The sequence below is a fragment of the Zalophus californianus genome, chromosome 13, assembly GCF_009762305.2.
Source record: "Zalophus californianus isolate mZalCal1 chromosome 13, mZalCal1.pri.v2, whole genome shotgun sequence".
Lineage (NCBI taxonomy): Eukaryota > Metazoa > Chordata > Mammalia > Carnivora > Otariidae > Zalophus > Zalophus californianus.
In genome coordinates, this window is record NC_045607.1 from 76,585,554 (window position 1) to 76,603,376 (window position 17,823).

Here is a 17,823-nt window from a genome sequence, read left to right on the forward strand (position 1 = left end):
GCAACATGAATTTTCAAAGGAACACACTAATACGCTTGCTCTACCTGGGTAACAAAAATAGGAATGAGTTATAAAATCTGCAGTATTAAAAGAACAAAGCAGGCCCTGAGGTTCGGATGAAGAAACAAGATCACTATTTCATTCGTGTGTGTGTGTGTGTGTGTGTGTATGTGTGTATACACACACACATATATAATAAATTTCTAGAATTTACTATTAAAAACACTACAAAACTAGTAAAACCATTAAAAAGAAGATTTAAAGGAAACTAAAACCATCTAAGGTATATTCCTAACAACCAAAAACTGAATTTAGGGTAGATGATCTCACAAACATCTCCTCCCTGCCCCTTAACCACACAGAAAGCAAAACGTTCTGTAGAAAACTCAAGACTGACACGGTAACTTCAGTTACGTAACGTTTAGCAATTTTTAAATCCTTAAAAATAGAGAAATAGGTTTACTTTTCTTTCCAATGTGGCCAAGATAAAGCAGGTATCTGATGTCAAAATATTTACCAGTTTTCATAGTGTGAATGTAGGTATTAAGGCTTGATTTTTTCGTTCAATAAAAAAGGAAAATACAAAAATAAAACTAAAGCTTTACTATGACAAGATTCTCCAAATAACTAAGTAACATTATAAATTATATATCAACAGAGTTTCATACAGGCTCCTAGCTCAAAGGAGGATAAGGAAGATTTAACTTACTAGGGGATTTTGTGAGATTATGAGTTTAACTTTTATTTACCAAAAATTCCCGCTGTAAAAACAACTTTAAGGAACACCCAAGTTCTATTATCTTAAAGGAATTTTAGTGAAAATTTCTGGAAAACATATACATATCTGCTGTTGCCTACAATTTTTTGTATAATCTCAAAATGAAAATTATATTCATAATACATTTTAATAAGGAGAACTTCCTAAACCAGTTTTGTTTTACCATCATCAACACATGGAAGTTCCAAGAAAGGAAGCATTTTCTGTGAAATCTGTGATGTTCCCAAAGAAGTGGACCTTTGAATCTGGAAGAAAAGTAATTCACTATTAATTAGCATAAAGATTTTTATTCAAAGTTGTAACACAATTTTGACAAAAACAAACCAAAAATCTCACTTTGAACTAAGAAAAAAAGTCCAGTCTGAATTAGGAAAATAAATTATAAAATACAGATTTAAAGAAGTGGTTTTATGGGGTGACTGGGCAGCTCAGTCATTAAGCGTCTGCCTTCAGCTCAGGTCATGATCCCGGGGTCCTGGGATCGAGCCCTGCATCGGGCTCCCTGCTTGGCGGGAAGCCTGCTTCTCCCTCTCCCACTCCCCCTGCTTGTGTTCCCTCTCTCACTGTCTCTCTCTGTCAAATAAATAAAAATCTTTATTAAAAAAAAAAAGTGGTTTTACAACTTCAAGGCTAAACAGAAATCACAGAACTGTTATATTAATTTTCTTGTTGACAGGCTTTGAGTAGGAAAAGATTTTAGATACAGTGTTAATTCAACGTCTCACTAAATAAGAAAACCATCTCAGGACATCCACAGAAAACAACCAGTCCCAATATTTAAAACCCTATAGAGTTGGGAAGTTTGCACTTTTACTTTTCATTTTCTGAAAAATATTTCATTAAATTGACTTCTTTACTGCTTTGAGAAATATGACACATAAAAACATATAATGCAATTTGATAAAATAATAAGACATACCTGAAACTTCTACCCAGGCCAAAAAACTAAGCAGTATTATACCCCTACCTAGAAGCATCTCATGTGATGTTCCTTGATTATATTCCCTACAATTTGATCACAATTTCACTTCAATTGTTTTTAACTCCTATGCATGATTCTTTAACATGGTTTATCCTCTGCTTCTTTCTAAACTGTACAAAAAGGGAGCATCACACATATTTTCGTATGACATTCTTCTACAAAATGTTTAAATTTTATCCATATTGATTGTTCATTCTCACTACCTTACTATATTGCATATTTGATGAATAAACCACAACTTATTTGTCCAGTACACTGTTGATAAATATTTGTATTGTTTACAGATTTTTTGCTTTTACTCATAGTGCCACCATAAGCATCCTTGAACATGTCTCCAGGTGTTCATATGTCAGATTTTCCATGGTGTTTATATGAAGGAGTGCAACTGCACATGTTCACCTTACTAAGTAGTATCAAACTGTTTTCACAAGTAGTTGCAATACATTAAACTAATGTCAGCAGATTAGAATTTGTATGGCCGCATAGCCTCATAAATGCTTAGTGTTTTCAGACATTTTAAATTCTGGCAATTTCACCTTAGCTTTAAATAGAATTTCACAAGTGCATTAGAGTTATATGTCCTACACAGGTTCATGAGTTGGGTTTGTCCTTCTCCAAATCCTATTTGTTTTTTGGGAAAACATTTTTACTGAAACATAACCTACTACATAGGAGTACCTTAACTAAGTATAAGGTTCAGTAAGTTGTCATAAAGAAAACACACCCATGCACCCAAAATCGAGATCTAGGAATAGAACATTACTATCAATGCAGAAATCTCCATTGTGGGACTCATGATCATTAGGCATACCCCCCAAAAGAACTATGCTGTCCTAATTTCAATTTTTAATGTTCTGAAATTTTTTACATCTACATTAATGATAGAATGGTTTTGTTTTGCATTTTCCTGAGGAGTAATAAAATTAAATACCTTTTCACGTGTCTGCTCATGTTTTATTGGGCTATTGCTCTCCTTATATATTTTGGATAAAGTATTTTGTATATTATGTACTGCAAATATTTTTTGCAATTGAATGGCTTGCCTATTTCATTTTTAACAGGTGTCCTTCAAAAAGTAGAAAATTTTAATTGTCATCAATTTATTTTTCTTATTTGTGCTTCTTTATCCCAAGACATCTTTACCTACCACAAGCACTTACAGATTTTCTCTTGTTTTTTGTTAAAGAAACTATACTTTTGGGGCATCTACATTTATGTCTACGTTCCATTTCAAGTTAAATTCCATGTGTTATTTTTTTCCCCGCTTGGAAATCTAGTTATTTCAAAATCATTTATTGAAAGAACTATCACATATCCCCCACTTATTTGGGTTGGCATCTTTGTATGAAATCAAATATATATATTAACCGTGTTAATGGTTAATTATACTGTACATTTATATCCAGGCTTTATTCTACTTCATTGATCTGTATGTCTAGTCTCATACCAAACAAAACCACTTTCTTTAGTAAAGTAGCTATAAAATAAACCTTGAAATCCAATATTAGAAAACCTTTAACATTATTCTTATCCAAAATTGATTTGGCTAAAATTATGGAAGCAACCTAAGTGTCCGTCGAAGATGTGGTATATACATGCAATGCAGTATTATTCAACCGTAATAAAGAATGAAATCTTGCCATTTGCAACAACATGGATAGATCCAGAGAGTAGGGTGCTAAGTGAAATAAGCCAGAGAAAAGACAAATACCAGGTAATTTCATTCACATGTGGAATTTAAGAAACAAAGGAAAAGAAACAAACCAAAAAACAGACTCTGAACTACAGAACTACAGAGAACAAACAGATGGTTAATTGGGGAGGGGGGATGGGTGAAATAGATGAAGGGGGTTAAGAGTACACTCATCTTGGAAGAACAGGGAGTAATATAGGGAAGTGCTGAATCACTATATTGTACAACCTGAAATGAATGTAACACTGTATGTTAACAATACTGGAATTCACATTAAAAATAAAGGGTTTTAGCTAATATGTGTCCTTTACATACTGTATATACTTTATAATTAGCTTGTTAATTTCCAGGAGAGAAATCTTCTGTATTCTGATTGAGGTTGTGAGAAATCTACAGAGTTTGGAGAAGACTGCCAACTCAATGAGGTCAGGCCTCCAATCCTTGACTACGCATATCATTCCACTGTTGAGGCTTTCTTTGTTTTCAGGAATGTTTTGCAGTTTTAGGTTTACAGGTTTTGTATTTTTTTTTTTTAATGTATTTATTTGAGAGAGAGAATGCACACAAGCAGGGCAGGGACAGGAGGGGCAGAGGGAGAGGGAATCTCAAGCAGACTTCATGCTGAGTGTGGAGCTCAGTCTCACAACCCTGAGATCATGACCTGAGCCAAAATCATGAGTTGGTCACTTAACCACCCAGGCACCCCACCTGCATAAGTTTTAATCAAGGAAGAAAAGAAAATGAGATTCACAATAGTAGTTTTTACCAATCAGAGGACATTAGCTTAAAAATTGCAACAAGTCATTATACACCAAGAAAACCTTAAAAAATGCAAGTATATTAATGGGTCAAGTTATTTCCTGAATATCATATTCAGGCATATCTTTTCTCTTTTACTTGACCAATGTGTACATGGCAGGATCAGATGAAAAGAACAGATTAACATTTTTGGGTAAAAGCTAAGGTACATCTAAATTAAGTACACCTCACCCAGAAGTTAAATTTTATCTACATTTTTAGAGATTTTTATTTCCAGTTTAGAAGACAATATATCAGGAGGAAAAGTATTTAAACAAAGCCAAATGGATTCTATTCAGTTCTGTTCTTTTTAGTCAATAATTTATCTTCGTAATACCTTGGCAAGTAGTCAAGTTCTACAGATTTATTCCCTCCTGAAAACTTTTCTCACAATGTGTTCTTTATAGTTACCATTAGATATGATAAAAATCTATGCATAAATTATAAATTATCATACACTGACCAGTTTTGCTGTTTGATGGCTTCACTTTGTTCTCATTGTCAGTCTATTTCTATGATTCTTAATCTCAGAAGTAGATGGAAGGCAAGGGTTTCCAGTAAGACTTTTTATGGTTTTCTGAAGTTTTCCGAGATATTCCCTCCCAGGAGTCCCATGCTGAAAGATTGGAACAGAAGCCAAAATCCAAAGGCAGAAACCCTGTCAGAAGTCGGAGTTTTGCCTGTGACTTGGTGGACCTGTTAAACAACATCCCCATTGCTCCTGGTCCCTGATTTATTCCTTTACTTTCATTGAGTCCTCTTCTCTTTGTCTTCATGGTAAAAACCTGCCAGATCACACAGCCATGTTCAATTTCAAAAGAGTAGGGAAGTGTGATTCTTCCACATGTCTTCCAGGAAGTGGTCACGTTTCTGTTCAGAGAGTTGCTGCTATTCTTTTCTTCAATCTCCTGTTGAATTCGTAGGTGTTCAGAATGGTTTGATCCCTCTCCAGCTGAATTCTTGGGACCAGATGAAATCCAGGTCTCCTTCTCCTCCTCCACCCCCTCAGGTTTTGTACTTCTTTTGTTAATCTTTTCTTAAGTATTTAGCCCTTTTTAATGTTGTGATGAATGGAATATTTTTCATTTTTAGAAACAATTATTTACACTGATAACGTATCTTGCAAACTTGCTATTACTAGTGTTATTTTTCTACATTCCTTAGGACTTTCTGCATGAATGATCACTTCATCTGCAAATAAAGATAGTTTTACTTTTTCTTTCTAATCCTGTCTTTTTGATTTATTTGCAAAAGCTAGAACATTCACTATCAACTTGAATAGAAGTGGTAAGAAAAGGAATTCTTGAACTATTCCAGATCTTACGGGGAAAGCATTCAGTCTTTCTCAAATTAAGTACAATACTAACTATAGGTTTTTCCTAGATGTCCCTTACCATGTTGAAGAAACTCTTTTATTCCCCGTTTGTTAAGAGTTTTTAATCATCGCAGCACCTTGGTGGCTCAGTGGGTTAAGCATCTGCCTTCAGCTCAGGCTGTGATGCTAGGGTCCTGGGATCGAGCCCCTAGTCGGGTTCCCGGTCAGCAGAGAGTCTGCTTCTCTCTCCCTCTGCCCCTCCCCCTGCTTGGTCTCTCTATTGCTCGCTCGCTCTCTCAAATAAATTTTTTAAAAAGTTTTTATCATAATTGTTGGGTTTTGTCAATACTTTTTCCTCTTCTATTGAGATGATCATATACTTTTTCTCCTTTAGTCCATGAATATGATTAATAGCACTGACTGGTGAACCATTTTTGCTTTCATAAGGTAAATGCATTTGGTTATAGTTTATTATCCTTTTTATATGTCATACTATTTGGTTGTAGTATTTGTTAAGGATTTTTGCATCTATGTTAATGATGTACATCTCTATAGTTTTCTCATAATTCCTTTGTCTGATTACAAAACAGGACAATCTATGCAAAGAAAAAGCAAGGACAGCCCATTCACATACAAAATTAGCAGACACGATTCAGGAGGAAGTAAGGCACTGGATTTACTACAAAAGGATTTTTTTTTTTTTTAATGCCTCAAATATGCTCAGAAAGCTGAAAAGGACCACGGAGAAAGAGCTAAAGAAAATCCCAACAACGATGTCACAACAAAGAGAAAACAACAATGAAGAGACAAATTTTAAGAAGAACTCAAGGAGAAATTCTGGATCTGAAAAGTGCTAGATAACAAATGAATATCATTATGGATCCTGAAGTCATCTGAAGGATAAGGACATATTAGGAACAACATTACTTCCATATTCAACATCGTGGATGAAATGAACAAATTCCTTAACAGACAAAATCTTATAAAGGTCATGCAAGAATAAACTGACACTGTAAACAGTCCTGTGAAAATGAAACAATTTGAAAATCTTTCAGTAAAGAAATTCTAGGCACAGATGGCTTCACTGGTATTTAAGACAGAAATAGTATCTACTCTTTACAAAAAAAAATCTCATAAAATAAGAAATGGGGGAAACCTTTTCCAATTCATTTTACAAGGCTGGACTTCCTCTGATATCATATGCAAACACGTAACAAGTATAAACCAGGATCCTATATGAACATAACTACAAAAATCCTCAACAAAAAATTAGCAAATAAATCCAACAATGTACTAAAAGTATCCTGAGCAAAGGAGGTTTATATTAGGAATGCAAGGCTAGTTTAACATTCAAGAATCAAGTATTTCATCATATTAAAAGAATAAGAAGAAAACTGAATGATTACAACAGATGCAGCAAAAGCATTACATAAAATGCTACAAATATTCCTGACACAAATAAAACTATCAGCTAACTAGAATAAAAGAGTACCTCCCTCAACCTGGGAAATAACATGTAGGAAAAATCTACAGCTATTATTATTCCTAATAAGGTAAGACTAACTACACTCCTGCCACTAAGGTCATGGGTAGTAGCAGCTTGACCCACTGAAACTGAGAAAGTGGCACCATTCTTAGAAATCCAGGAGGGAACTTTATCCCCCAAAACCCATACCTTTTGAGTCCATTGAGAATAGCCTTCGGGATTATTCTTTTCCCTTTTACTGAAGAATAAAGCATGTTCCCAGGTGGATGGCCCTTCTGTTCCACCCTGTAGTATCCCCGAACTTCAACGGATCTTCTTCATTTTGTCCTGACTCTGCCCTCTTTAGTCTACGCTGGCAGTACTTCAGCTGGTACAGCCCCATCTCTATTCCTGGCTTCGGCTGAGATGATGGATTAGAGCCACTGAGTCACACCCTTAAGTCCTTTATCAAGTGTTTTGTGCAAATGCCCTTGGTTTTATCTCTGTAACACACTTTCCCATTTTTTGCCATATGGATAGGCTGAGCACTTTCCAAATCTTTAAGATCTGTTATTGATTTGCTTAACAAATCCTTCTTAAAAATGTATCTTTTCTTGCATTTTAGTATAAGCAATTAGGAAAAAATAAGACCATGTCTTGAACAGTTTGCTTAGAAATCTCAATTAAATATCCAAGTTCATTACTTACATTGTTCCACACTAGAAAATAATCCAGCCAAGTTTTTTCCCACTTTATAACAAGGATCATCTTGCCTCAAAACTCTTTCACACTCTACTTATTACCTAGTTCTAAACCCACTACAACATATTTATTATAATACCACCTCACTTTCTGGTACCAAAAGCTATATTAGTTTGCAAGGGTTGTCGTAACAAAACTCCATAAACTGGAGGGCTTAAACAACAGAAATTTATTTTCTCACATTTTGGGAGGATAAGAAGTCCAAGATCAAGGTGTTGACATAATTTGTTCTAACTGAGGCCTCTCTTCTAGGCTTGCAGATGTCCACCTCCTTGTTGTGTCCCCCCCCATGGTGTTTTCTGTGTACATGTGCATCTCTGGTGTCTTTTTCTGTGTCTGAATTTCTACTTCTTATGAAGATGCCAGAATGACTGCATTAGGTCCCACTCTAATGGCCTCATATTAACTTAACCACTTTTTAAGACCCTATCTCCAAATACAGTGACATTCTGAAGTACTAGGGTTAAGGCTTCAATATGTGGATTTTCAGAGGATACAGAACTAAATATGTGAAGCACATATATATTTCAACTACAAAATATTTATGAAAAAACTTAAATAGACCTAAAAAAATGAGAAGATATATCATGTTGATGGACTGAAAGATTCAATATTGTTAAAATGTCAATTCTTCCCAAATTGATAATACAATAAAATCACCATGAAAATCCCTGCAGAATTTTTTTGTAGAACTGAAAAGCTGATTCTAAAAATTATAGGGAAAGAACTAGTGGAAACTATTTGGGAAAAGAAAACAATCTAGGGGCGCCTGGGTGGCTCAGTTGGTTAAGCGACTGCCTTCGGCTCGGGTCATGGTCCTGGAGTCCCGGGATCGAGTCCCGCATCGGGCTCCCTGCTCAGCAGAGAGTCGGCTTCTCCTTCTCACCCTCCTCCCTCTCATGCTCTCTGTCTCTCATTCTCTCTCTCAAATAAATAAATAAAATCTTTAAAAAAAAAAAAAAAAACAAGTCAAAACAACGAAAAAAAAAAAAAAAGAAAACAATCTAGATGTCACATTATCTGATTTCAAGAGTTACCATTTTTTTTAATTTTTTATTGTTATGTTAATCACCATATATTACATCATTAGTTTCTGGTGCAGTGTTCCATGATTCATTGTTTGTTCATAACACCCAGTGCTCCATGCAGAACGTGCCCTCCTCAATGCCCATCACCAGGCTAACCCATCCCCCTACCCCCCTCCCCTCTAGAACCCTCAGTTTGTTTTTCAGAGTCCATCATCTCTCATGGTTCGTCTCCCCCTCTGACATACTCCCCTTTTCTTCCTCTCCTGTTATCTTCTTCTTTTTCTTTTTTCTCAAAATATGTTGCATTATTTGTTTCAGAAGTACAGATCTGTGATTCAACAGTCTTGCACAATTCACAGCGCTCACCGTAGCACATACCCTCCCCAATATCTATCACCCAGCCACCCCATCCCTCCCACCCCCAACCACTCCAGTAACACTCAGTTTCTTTCCTGAGATTAAGAGTTACCATTTTTAACTGTATCAAAAAGAATACCTATGAATAAATTTAATCAAAGAGGTGAAAAATCTGTACTCTGAAAACTATAAAACATTGATGAAAGAAACTGAAGACACAAATGGAAAGATATTTCACGCTTAAGGATTGCAAAAAGTAGTATTGTTAAAAAGTTCACACTACTCAGAGCAATCTTCAGATTCAATGCCATCTCTATCAAAGTCCAGTGGTGTATTACACACACGTGGAAAAAATAATCCTAACATTTGTATGACCCTGAACAGCCAAAGCAATCTTGAGAAAGAAGAACAAAGCTGGAGGCATCACACTTCCTAACTTCAAGCTCTATTACAAAGCTAAGGTAATCAAAACAGTACAGCACCAAAACAAAAACAGATCCATAAATCAATGGAACAGAAATGAGAGGCCAGAAATAAACCCAAGCATTAACAATCAATTTTTGGCAAAGGAACCAAGAATATACAACAAGGAAAGGATAGTTTCTTCAACAAATGGTGCTGGGGAAACTGGACAGCCACATGCAAAAGAATAAAACTGGACTCCTATCTTATACACAAAATCAACTTAAAATGGATTACAGACTTGAATGGAAGACCTGAAGCCATAAACCTTCTAGAAGAAAACAGAGGCAGGTAAGCTCCTTGATAGCAATCTTGGCAATGATTTTTTGGATCTGACATCAAAAGCAAAGGCAACAAAAGCAAAAATAAGTGGGACCACCTCAAACTAAAAAACTTCTGCACAGCAAGGGAACCTATCAACAAATGAAAAGGCAATGAACTGAATGGGAGGAAATATATGCAAATAATAGATGTGATAAAGGATTAATATCCAAAATATATAAAGAATTCATTCAACTCAGCAAAACAAACAATTCAAATAAAAAAGTTAGAAGAAAGAAATGGACATTATCCACAGAAGACATACAAATGGTCCACAGACACATGAAAAGATGCCCAACATCTAATAAGGGAAATGCAAATCAAAACAATGATGAGATATCAGCCGATATCTGTTAGGATGGCCATGATCAAAAGGACAACAGACCCAGGCGGCTACTGCACAGACTTCATTTGCTTGTGCACCACACTCTGCTTCCTCTTCCATGTCTGACAAACCTGATATGGATGATATTGAGAAATTCAATACATCGATAATGAAGAAGACAGAAATACAAGAGAAACAAATGAACAGAAGCAAGCAAGAGAATCATAATGAGGCATGTGCCGTCAATACGCACTGTACATTTACAAGCACTGTCTTATTTTACTTCTTTAAGCTGTTTAACTTTGTAACATGCAAAGAGTTGGATCGAATTTAAATGACTATACTGCATCCTTTTCACATCAAAGAATTGAGAACTACTGACAACAAGGCTGGGTCTGCCACTCCCATCTGCCAGCTGGCTGGCAGGAAAGGAAAAGACTTGCATGGTGGTGAAGGAAGATGCTGGGTGGGATGACAGTGAAATCTAGAGTAAAAACCAAGCTGGTCCAAGGCATCTTAACAGGCTGTAAAATGGAGTTTACGGGGTTTAACCATAGTGCCATTTTTATGTTCAAATGATTTTAATTACTGGAATGCACAATTTTTAATATTCAAATAAAAAGTTTTTAAACCTGTAAAAAGGGCACCTGGGTGGCTCAGTCGGTTAAGCATCTGCCTTTGGCTCAGGTCGTGATCCCAGATTCCTGGGATGGAGCCCCACATCAGACTCCCTGCTCTGTCTCTCATGAATAAATAAAATCTTTTTTTTTTTTTAAAGATTCTATTTATTTATTTGTCAGACAGAGAGGGAACACAAGCAGGGGGAGTGGGAGAGGGAGAAGCAGGCTTCCCGCTGAGCAGGGAGCCCGATGTGGGGCTCGATCCCACGACCCTGGGATCATAACCTGAACCGAAGGTAGACGCTTAACGACTGAGCCACCCAGGTGCCCCTAAATAAATAAAATCTTCAAAAAAGTTGAAAAAAAAAAAAAAAAGACAACAGGTAACAAGTATTGGAGAGGATGTAGAGAGAAAGGAACTCCTGTGCACTGTTGGTGGGAATATAAATTGGTGCAGCCACCAAGGAAATAGCGGGGAGTTTCCTCAGAAAATTAAAATTAGAACTACCATGTGATCCAACAATCTCACTGGTTTTCCAAAGGAAATGAAAACAGGATATCAAAGAGAGATTGCACTCCCATATTCACTGCACCATTATTCACAATAGCCAAGATGTGGGAAACTACCCTAAGTGTCCATCAAACATTTGAATGCATAAAAGCATGGCATTTATATACAATATATAAGCATATACACACATATATTTATTTAAATAATGTAAATTACTCAACCATGAGAAAGAAGGAAATCCTGCCATTTGTGACAACATGATTGGAACCTGAGGGCATGATGCTAAGTGAAATAAACTGGACTGAAAGATACTGCATAGTACCATTTATATGTGGAACCTAACCACAAAAGGTCAAACTCATAGCAACAGAGTAGAGAAGTGGTTGCCAGGGGCTGTAGGGTGGAGGAAATAGGGAGCAGTTAGTAAAAGGATACAAACTTTCAGCTTTGAGATGAGTAAGGCTAAGGATCTAATGTAAAATGTGACTACAGTCAACAACACTGTATTGAATAACAGGAATCTGCTAAGAGTAGAACTAAATGTTCTCACCAAAAACAAATATGTGAAGTAATGGATGTGTTAATTAACTAGACAAGTGAAATTCTTTCACAACATATACATATACTAAACCACCACAAAGTACACATTAATATTTTATAGTTTTATTTGTCAATTGTACCTTAATAAAGCTGAAATAAAAATTAAGAAAAGTAAAATCTATTATACGAAGTGGACAGGAACATCCAGCTTCAAGAGATATTTAGGTGTTAAAATCTTTCAGACTTGTGAAGGGCTGATTCTTTGTTTAAAAAACTTTTCTTTATCTGACCTATGAAAACCCCTTCAAGTTAAATTAAAACTCTTAGGAATGATCTAGTGTTTTGTACTGAACTTTCTTAGGAAACTGGGAAAAAGTGGAAAATAAAGCCCCTGCAGGTTAGGATGTCATTTATATAGAAAGCAGCATGAAAACAGCAAAAAAAATGTCAGCTGTAGGGCTACATATTTGTTTCAAGAGAGAAAAAGAAACCTGAACTTAAAATTAGGCTCTGCAAGCTAAAAGCTACAAACTTTATCATCTTAGCGAAGTATTTAACCTAAGAGTCTGTTTCCTGGGCAAAATAATAACTGTTAATACTTAACTTGCTGGGTTGTGATAAGGATTAAAGATAAAAATATGCAAAATCTAGAGTTGGGCTAGGTGCTGAATATAAATAATTAAGAGATGACCTTATGTAGTAATCCTTAGCCAAATGTGTGGCCTGACACATAAGAGAAATTCAGTATAAGACGTATTACACAGTTATTCTCAGCCTATTTTTATATAGGCATTTGATTTTAAAAAGAACATCAGTATAGATCATAGGTTCAACAGTATTTTGATATAAAGATTAAGTCCAGGGGTTGGGAGAGAAAAGAGTCCTTTTAGGCTTCAGTGGTAACTATGAATGAACCTAACGTTTACCCAAGTACTTTCTCTTAAACTTAGAAGCATTTAAGAAGAAAACATACATAAAAATGTAAAATACAATATATATTATGCCAGAAAGGACTCAGAGATGCCGTCAACATAGCATAAAACTGATGGAAGAACCAGACTCACAAGACAGTCCCAGAAAAATTCTCCTTAACATCTGAAAAAGGATATACATACATACATACATAATATTTACCACGAAGCCATGTAGTAAATAAGACATTACAATATCAGCAAAAGGATGGATAAAAATCAAAGGAATATCACTGGAGTAGAAAAGGGCCAAAAAACAGGCTCAACTCCTTGGAGACAGAAAGTATTTTCAACAAATGAAACTGAAATAACTAAAAATACAAATGTACAAACAGTAATTCATCACATGCACCGCATAAACATTTAACATAAAATGGATCACGGATCATAAAACCTAAAACTACAAAATTTCTAGAATAAAACACAGGAAAAACCTTGATCTTGTGTTAAGCAGAGATTTCAGAGATAGGATATAAAAAGTTTCATCCATAAAAGAAAATACTGACAAAGTGGATTTCATCAAAACTTAAAAACTGCTCTTCAAAAGAAACTGTTAACTAAAAGCTCAGCAACAGATTATGAAAAAATATTACAAAACACTACTGTTTTCAGGGTTATGGTACAACATGTCAGCAACTTACTCTCACAGGGTTTGATGAAGTTCCTTATACTATTTTTACAATTTTTCTATAAGTTTGAAATTATTTCAAAAGAAAAAAAGTTAAATGTGAATAGAAATAAAAATTTTAAAAAGGAGAAAAACGAGTGAATTTTTTTAAAAGATTTTATTTATTTATTTGAGAGAAAGAGCACAAGGTGGGGAGAGTGGAAAGAGGCAGAGGGAGAAGGAGAAGCAGACTCCCCGCTGAGCAAGGAGCCTGATGCAGGACTCGACCCCAGGATGAGATCACTGACCTGAGCTGAAGGTAGATGCTTAACCAACTGAGCCACCCAGTTGCCACAATGGGTATTTTATTTTTGAAATTAAGAAAAACAGAAATCATAAAGGAAAACCTTAACTTTTTTTTTCCCCCCCAAGATTTCAATTTATTTGTCAGAGAGAGAGAAAGAGAGGGAGAGAGAGGCAGGCAGAGGGAGAAGCAGGCTCCCCGCTGAGCAGTGATTCCCAACAGATGGGGGGCTTGAGCCCAGGACCCTGGGATCATAACCTGAGCCGAAGGTAGACGCTTAACCAACTGAGTCACCCAGGCATCACACCTTAATAACTTTGAGTATGTAAAAAGCAAAAGCTTTGGCATGCCAAAAATAAATGAATCCAAGAAAAGACCAAAAAATATTTGTAAAGGACAAAAAGCAAAAATTTCCTTCCACAACACAGCACAAGACATAGTTTTCAAAAACAGAAAGTCAAACACCCACTAAACTTATGAACAGAAGTCCTATGTTTCTTGTAAATGCAAATCAAAACCAGAATATAACTTTTCATTTAATAAATTTTAAATTGTTAATACAACTAATGAGAACAGAGAAACAAACACTCATTTACTACTGGTGGGACTATAGATTAGTACTCAATTTAAAAAAGAAAATTTGGCAAAATTCATGAAAATGTAAAATTCACTGAGCAATTCCACTTTTACAAATTTATCCAGTGGATAAAAATATACCCAAATATATGTACAAGGAAGCTGAAAGCAGTAGGTTATAACTGTGAGCACTCATAACAATATCAATGTTCATCAAAAGGGGATTATGTTAGGCAAATGATGGTACACTTGCACAATTCAATACTATATTGCTCTGAAAGTAAAAGATAGATTTATACGTGCTAATATGAAGATATCTCTAAGGTATATAAAATATGATAATGGTGAAAAAATACAGATTCAGAACAGTAAGTATAATGATACAATTTGTGTAAATTTTAAGAACTTAAGAGTACATATGTATATATACACACATGAGCATGCCATAGTATATGCCATAAACATTTTTGGAAAACTAGAGAAGTGGTTAACAGTGTTACCAATAAGGACAGTGACTGCAAGCCAGACAAAGTGAAGAAAAGCAGACTTATCACATAACTTTCTTTACTATTTGCACCTTTTACTCTTTCATCATTTTCTCTTTTACAATGTAAAAAAAAAAAAAATTTTTTTTTAGAGGGGGAGAGTAACACGGGGTGGGGAAGGCAGCAGAGAGAGGGAGAGAGAAGAATCTTAAACAGGCTCCAGGCCCAGCGCAGGCCCAACTGAGCCCATGCAGGGCTCAATCTCACAACCCTGAGATCATGACCTGAACCGAAATCAAGAGTTGGACACTTAACCAACTGAGACACCCAGGTGCCCCAATTTTTTTCTTAAAGCAGGCTCCATGTCTAGCAGAGCCCATTGTGGGGCCTGAACTCACAATCCTGCGATCAAGACCTGAGCTGAGATCAAGTCGGATGCTTAACCAATTGAGCCACCCAGGTATCCCTAAATTGTAATTTTTTCTCCTGAAAATGAATTAAATTCTTTTACCCAAAATTTGTGGGTAAAGTTGTCAAGTTTCTTTAATTTGTACTTTTATCAATTTTGCAAAAACATTACCTGAAATGGTTTGGCAGGGGCATATGTTTCAGTTGCAGGTGTGGGTTTCGGAATGCTTTCAATCAATTCCAAAATTCCTTGCAGTTTTTTATCTGAGATTCGTAAAGAAATCAGTGGTAACTTTCCAAAAATCTTGAATCTGTTCCAAAAAACAGGAATCATTTAAAGCAAACTTCATTCTGATTTAAGTATACTAATTAAAAACACAATTGTTCCCCTTAATATATCCAAAAATAACAGAATGCAATTTTAAGCTCAAAAAATTATCCATAGTCCATAAGACATTTCACAATCTCCATTCAAATTTCTATTTGGCCTTACCGACCCATCTCATTAGGTGAACTAACCTCATTATTTTTGATTTTTTTTTTTTTTAGATTTTATTTATTTTTGAAAGAGAGAGAGCGAGCATGGGCGGGGGAGAGGTAGAGGGAGAAGCAGGCTCCCCAATGAGCAGGGAGCCTGATGTGGGACTCGATCCCAGGACCCTGGATTATGACCTGAGCCGAAGGCAGACATTTAACTGACTGAGCCACCCAGGCACCTCAGAGATTTATCTTCTAATGTTATTATGTTTATTATCCCTTTATTATTTACCAAATACAGCTGACAATTAATAATTATTATTTATTACATGATAGGCATCAAGGAAAGCACTGATATGCATTATCATAAGTTCTCACAACCTATAAGGTAGACAACCAATTTGTTTTTTATAAGTTCCCATATATACATGCTTCCTAACAGGAAACTAATGCTTAGCAAGGTCAAATAACTTCTCTAAGAGATAATATATCTAACTTATGTTTAAAAGTCAGATCTGACTGAAGAAAAATTACATGATCATATAAATTGATGCATGGCAAAATCCAACACCTATTCATGATAAAAACTCTCAATGAACTAGAATAAAGGTGAGCTTCCTCAACTTGATAAGGAGTATCAACAAAAAAACCTACAGCTATCGTATTTAATGGTAAGAAGCTCAGTTTTCCCACTAAGATTAGGTACAAAGCAAAGAGGTCTCTCTGATCATTCCTTTTCAACACCGTACTGGAAGTTTCTGCCAATCCAAAAGGAAGAGAAAAGGAAATAAAAGGTATACAGATTCTGTTCACAGATGACATGATCATCTATACAGAATATCTAAAAAGAAAAGAAAAAAAAGGACTCCAAGAACTAATAAGCCCTTATACCAAGGTTGCATAATACAAGGCTGGTATGCAACAGTCAATTAACTGCTTTCCTACATAGAATGGACAAATAGAATTTAAAAATTAAAAATAATACCATTTATATTAGCACCCAAAAAATGTAATACTTGGGTATAAATCTAACAAAATATATACAAGATCTATACAGAGGTAACTGCAAAATTCTGATGAATGCAATCAAAGAAGAAATGAATATAAAGAGATACTCCATATTTATTTGTGGATATTAAAATTCAATATTCTCAAGATATTAGTTCTTCCTAAAATGATTCATAGACTCAATGCAATGAAAGTCAAAATCCCAGCCAACTACTTAATGAATATTGACAAAATGACTCTGAAGTTTAAATGGAGAGGTAAAAGATCTAGAAGAGCTAACATAATATTAAAGGAGAAGAACAAGGATAGAGGATTGACACTCCCTGACCTCAAGGCTTACTATAAAGCTACAGTAAGCAAGATACTGGTATTGGCAATAGAACAAAGGTATCAATGGTCAGAATAGAGAGCCCAGGAGTAGACTTCTATAAATACAGCCTACTGGTCTTTGACAATGGAGAAAAGATAATACAATGAAGCAGATACTCTCTTCAAAAAATTTAAGACTAATCTAGAAAAGTGTTGCTAAGGCTGATGTGCAAGAGATCACTATGTTTTCTTTTAGGATTTTTATGGTTTTCGGTCTCATACTTAGGTCTTTAATTCATTTTGACCTCATTTTTGTGCATGCTGTAAGAAAGTGGTCCAGTTTCATTCTTTTGCATGTAGCTGTCCAGTTTTCTCAGCACCATTTTTTGAAGAGACTGTCTTCTCCTCATTGTATATCCTTGCCTTTTTATAACTGACCATATAGATCTGGGTTTATCTCTGGGTGCTCTATTCTGTTCCACTGATCAATGTATGTATTTTTGTGCCAGCACCATACTGCTTTATTACAGCTTTGAAGTATATCTTGAAATCTGAGATGGTGTTATCTCCAGCTTTATTCTTCTTTTTCAAGACTGCTTTGGCTATTCAGGGTCTTTTGTGGTTCAATACAGATTTTAGGATTATTTGTTCTAGTTCAGTGAACAATGCTATTGATATTTTGATAGGGATTGTATTGAATCTGTAGATTGCTTTGGGTTGT

General features: G+C 35.4%; 1 protein-coding gene across 1 annotated transcript in view; it reads right to left on the bottom strand.

Moving 5' to 3' along the window:
* VPS13A (vacuolar protein sorting 13 homolog A) overlaps nucleotides 1-17,823 on the bottom strand; it is a 270,154-nt gene that overhangs the window by 144,641 nt on the left and 107,690 nt on the right. The window contains 2 exon segments of the mRNA XM_035723481.1: nucleotides 942-1,023; nucleotides 15,481-15,619. Of these exon segments, the coding sequence (XP_035579374.1) occupies nucleotides 942-1,023; nucleotides 15,481-15,619 (221 nt within the window).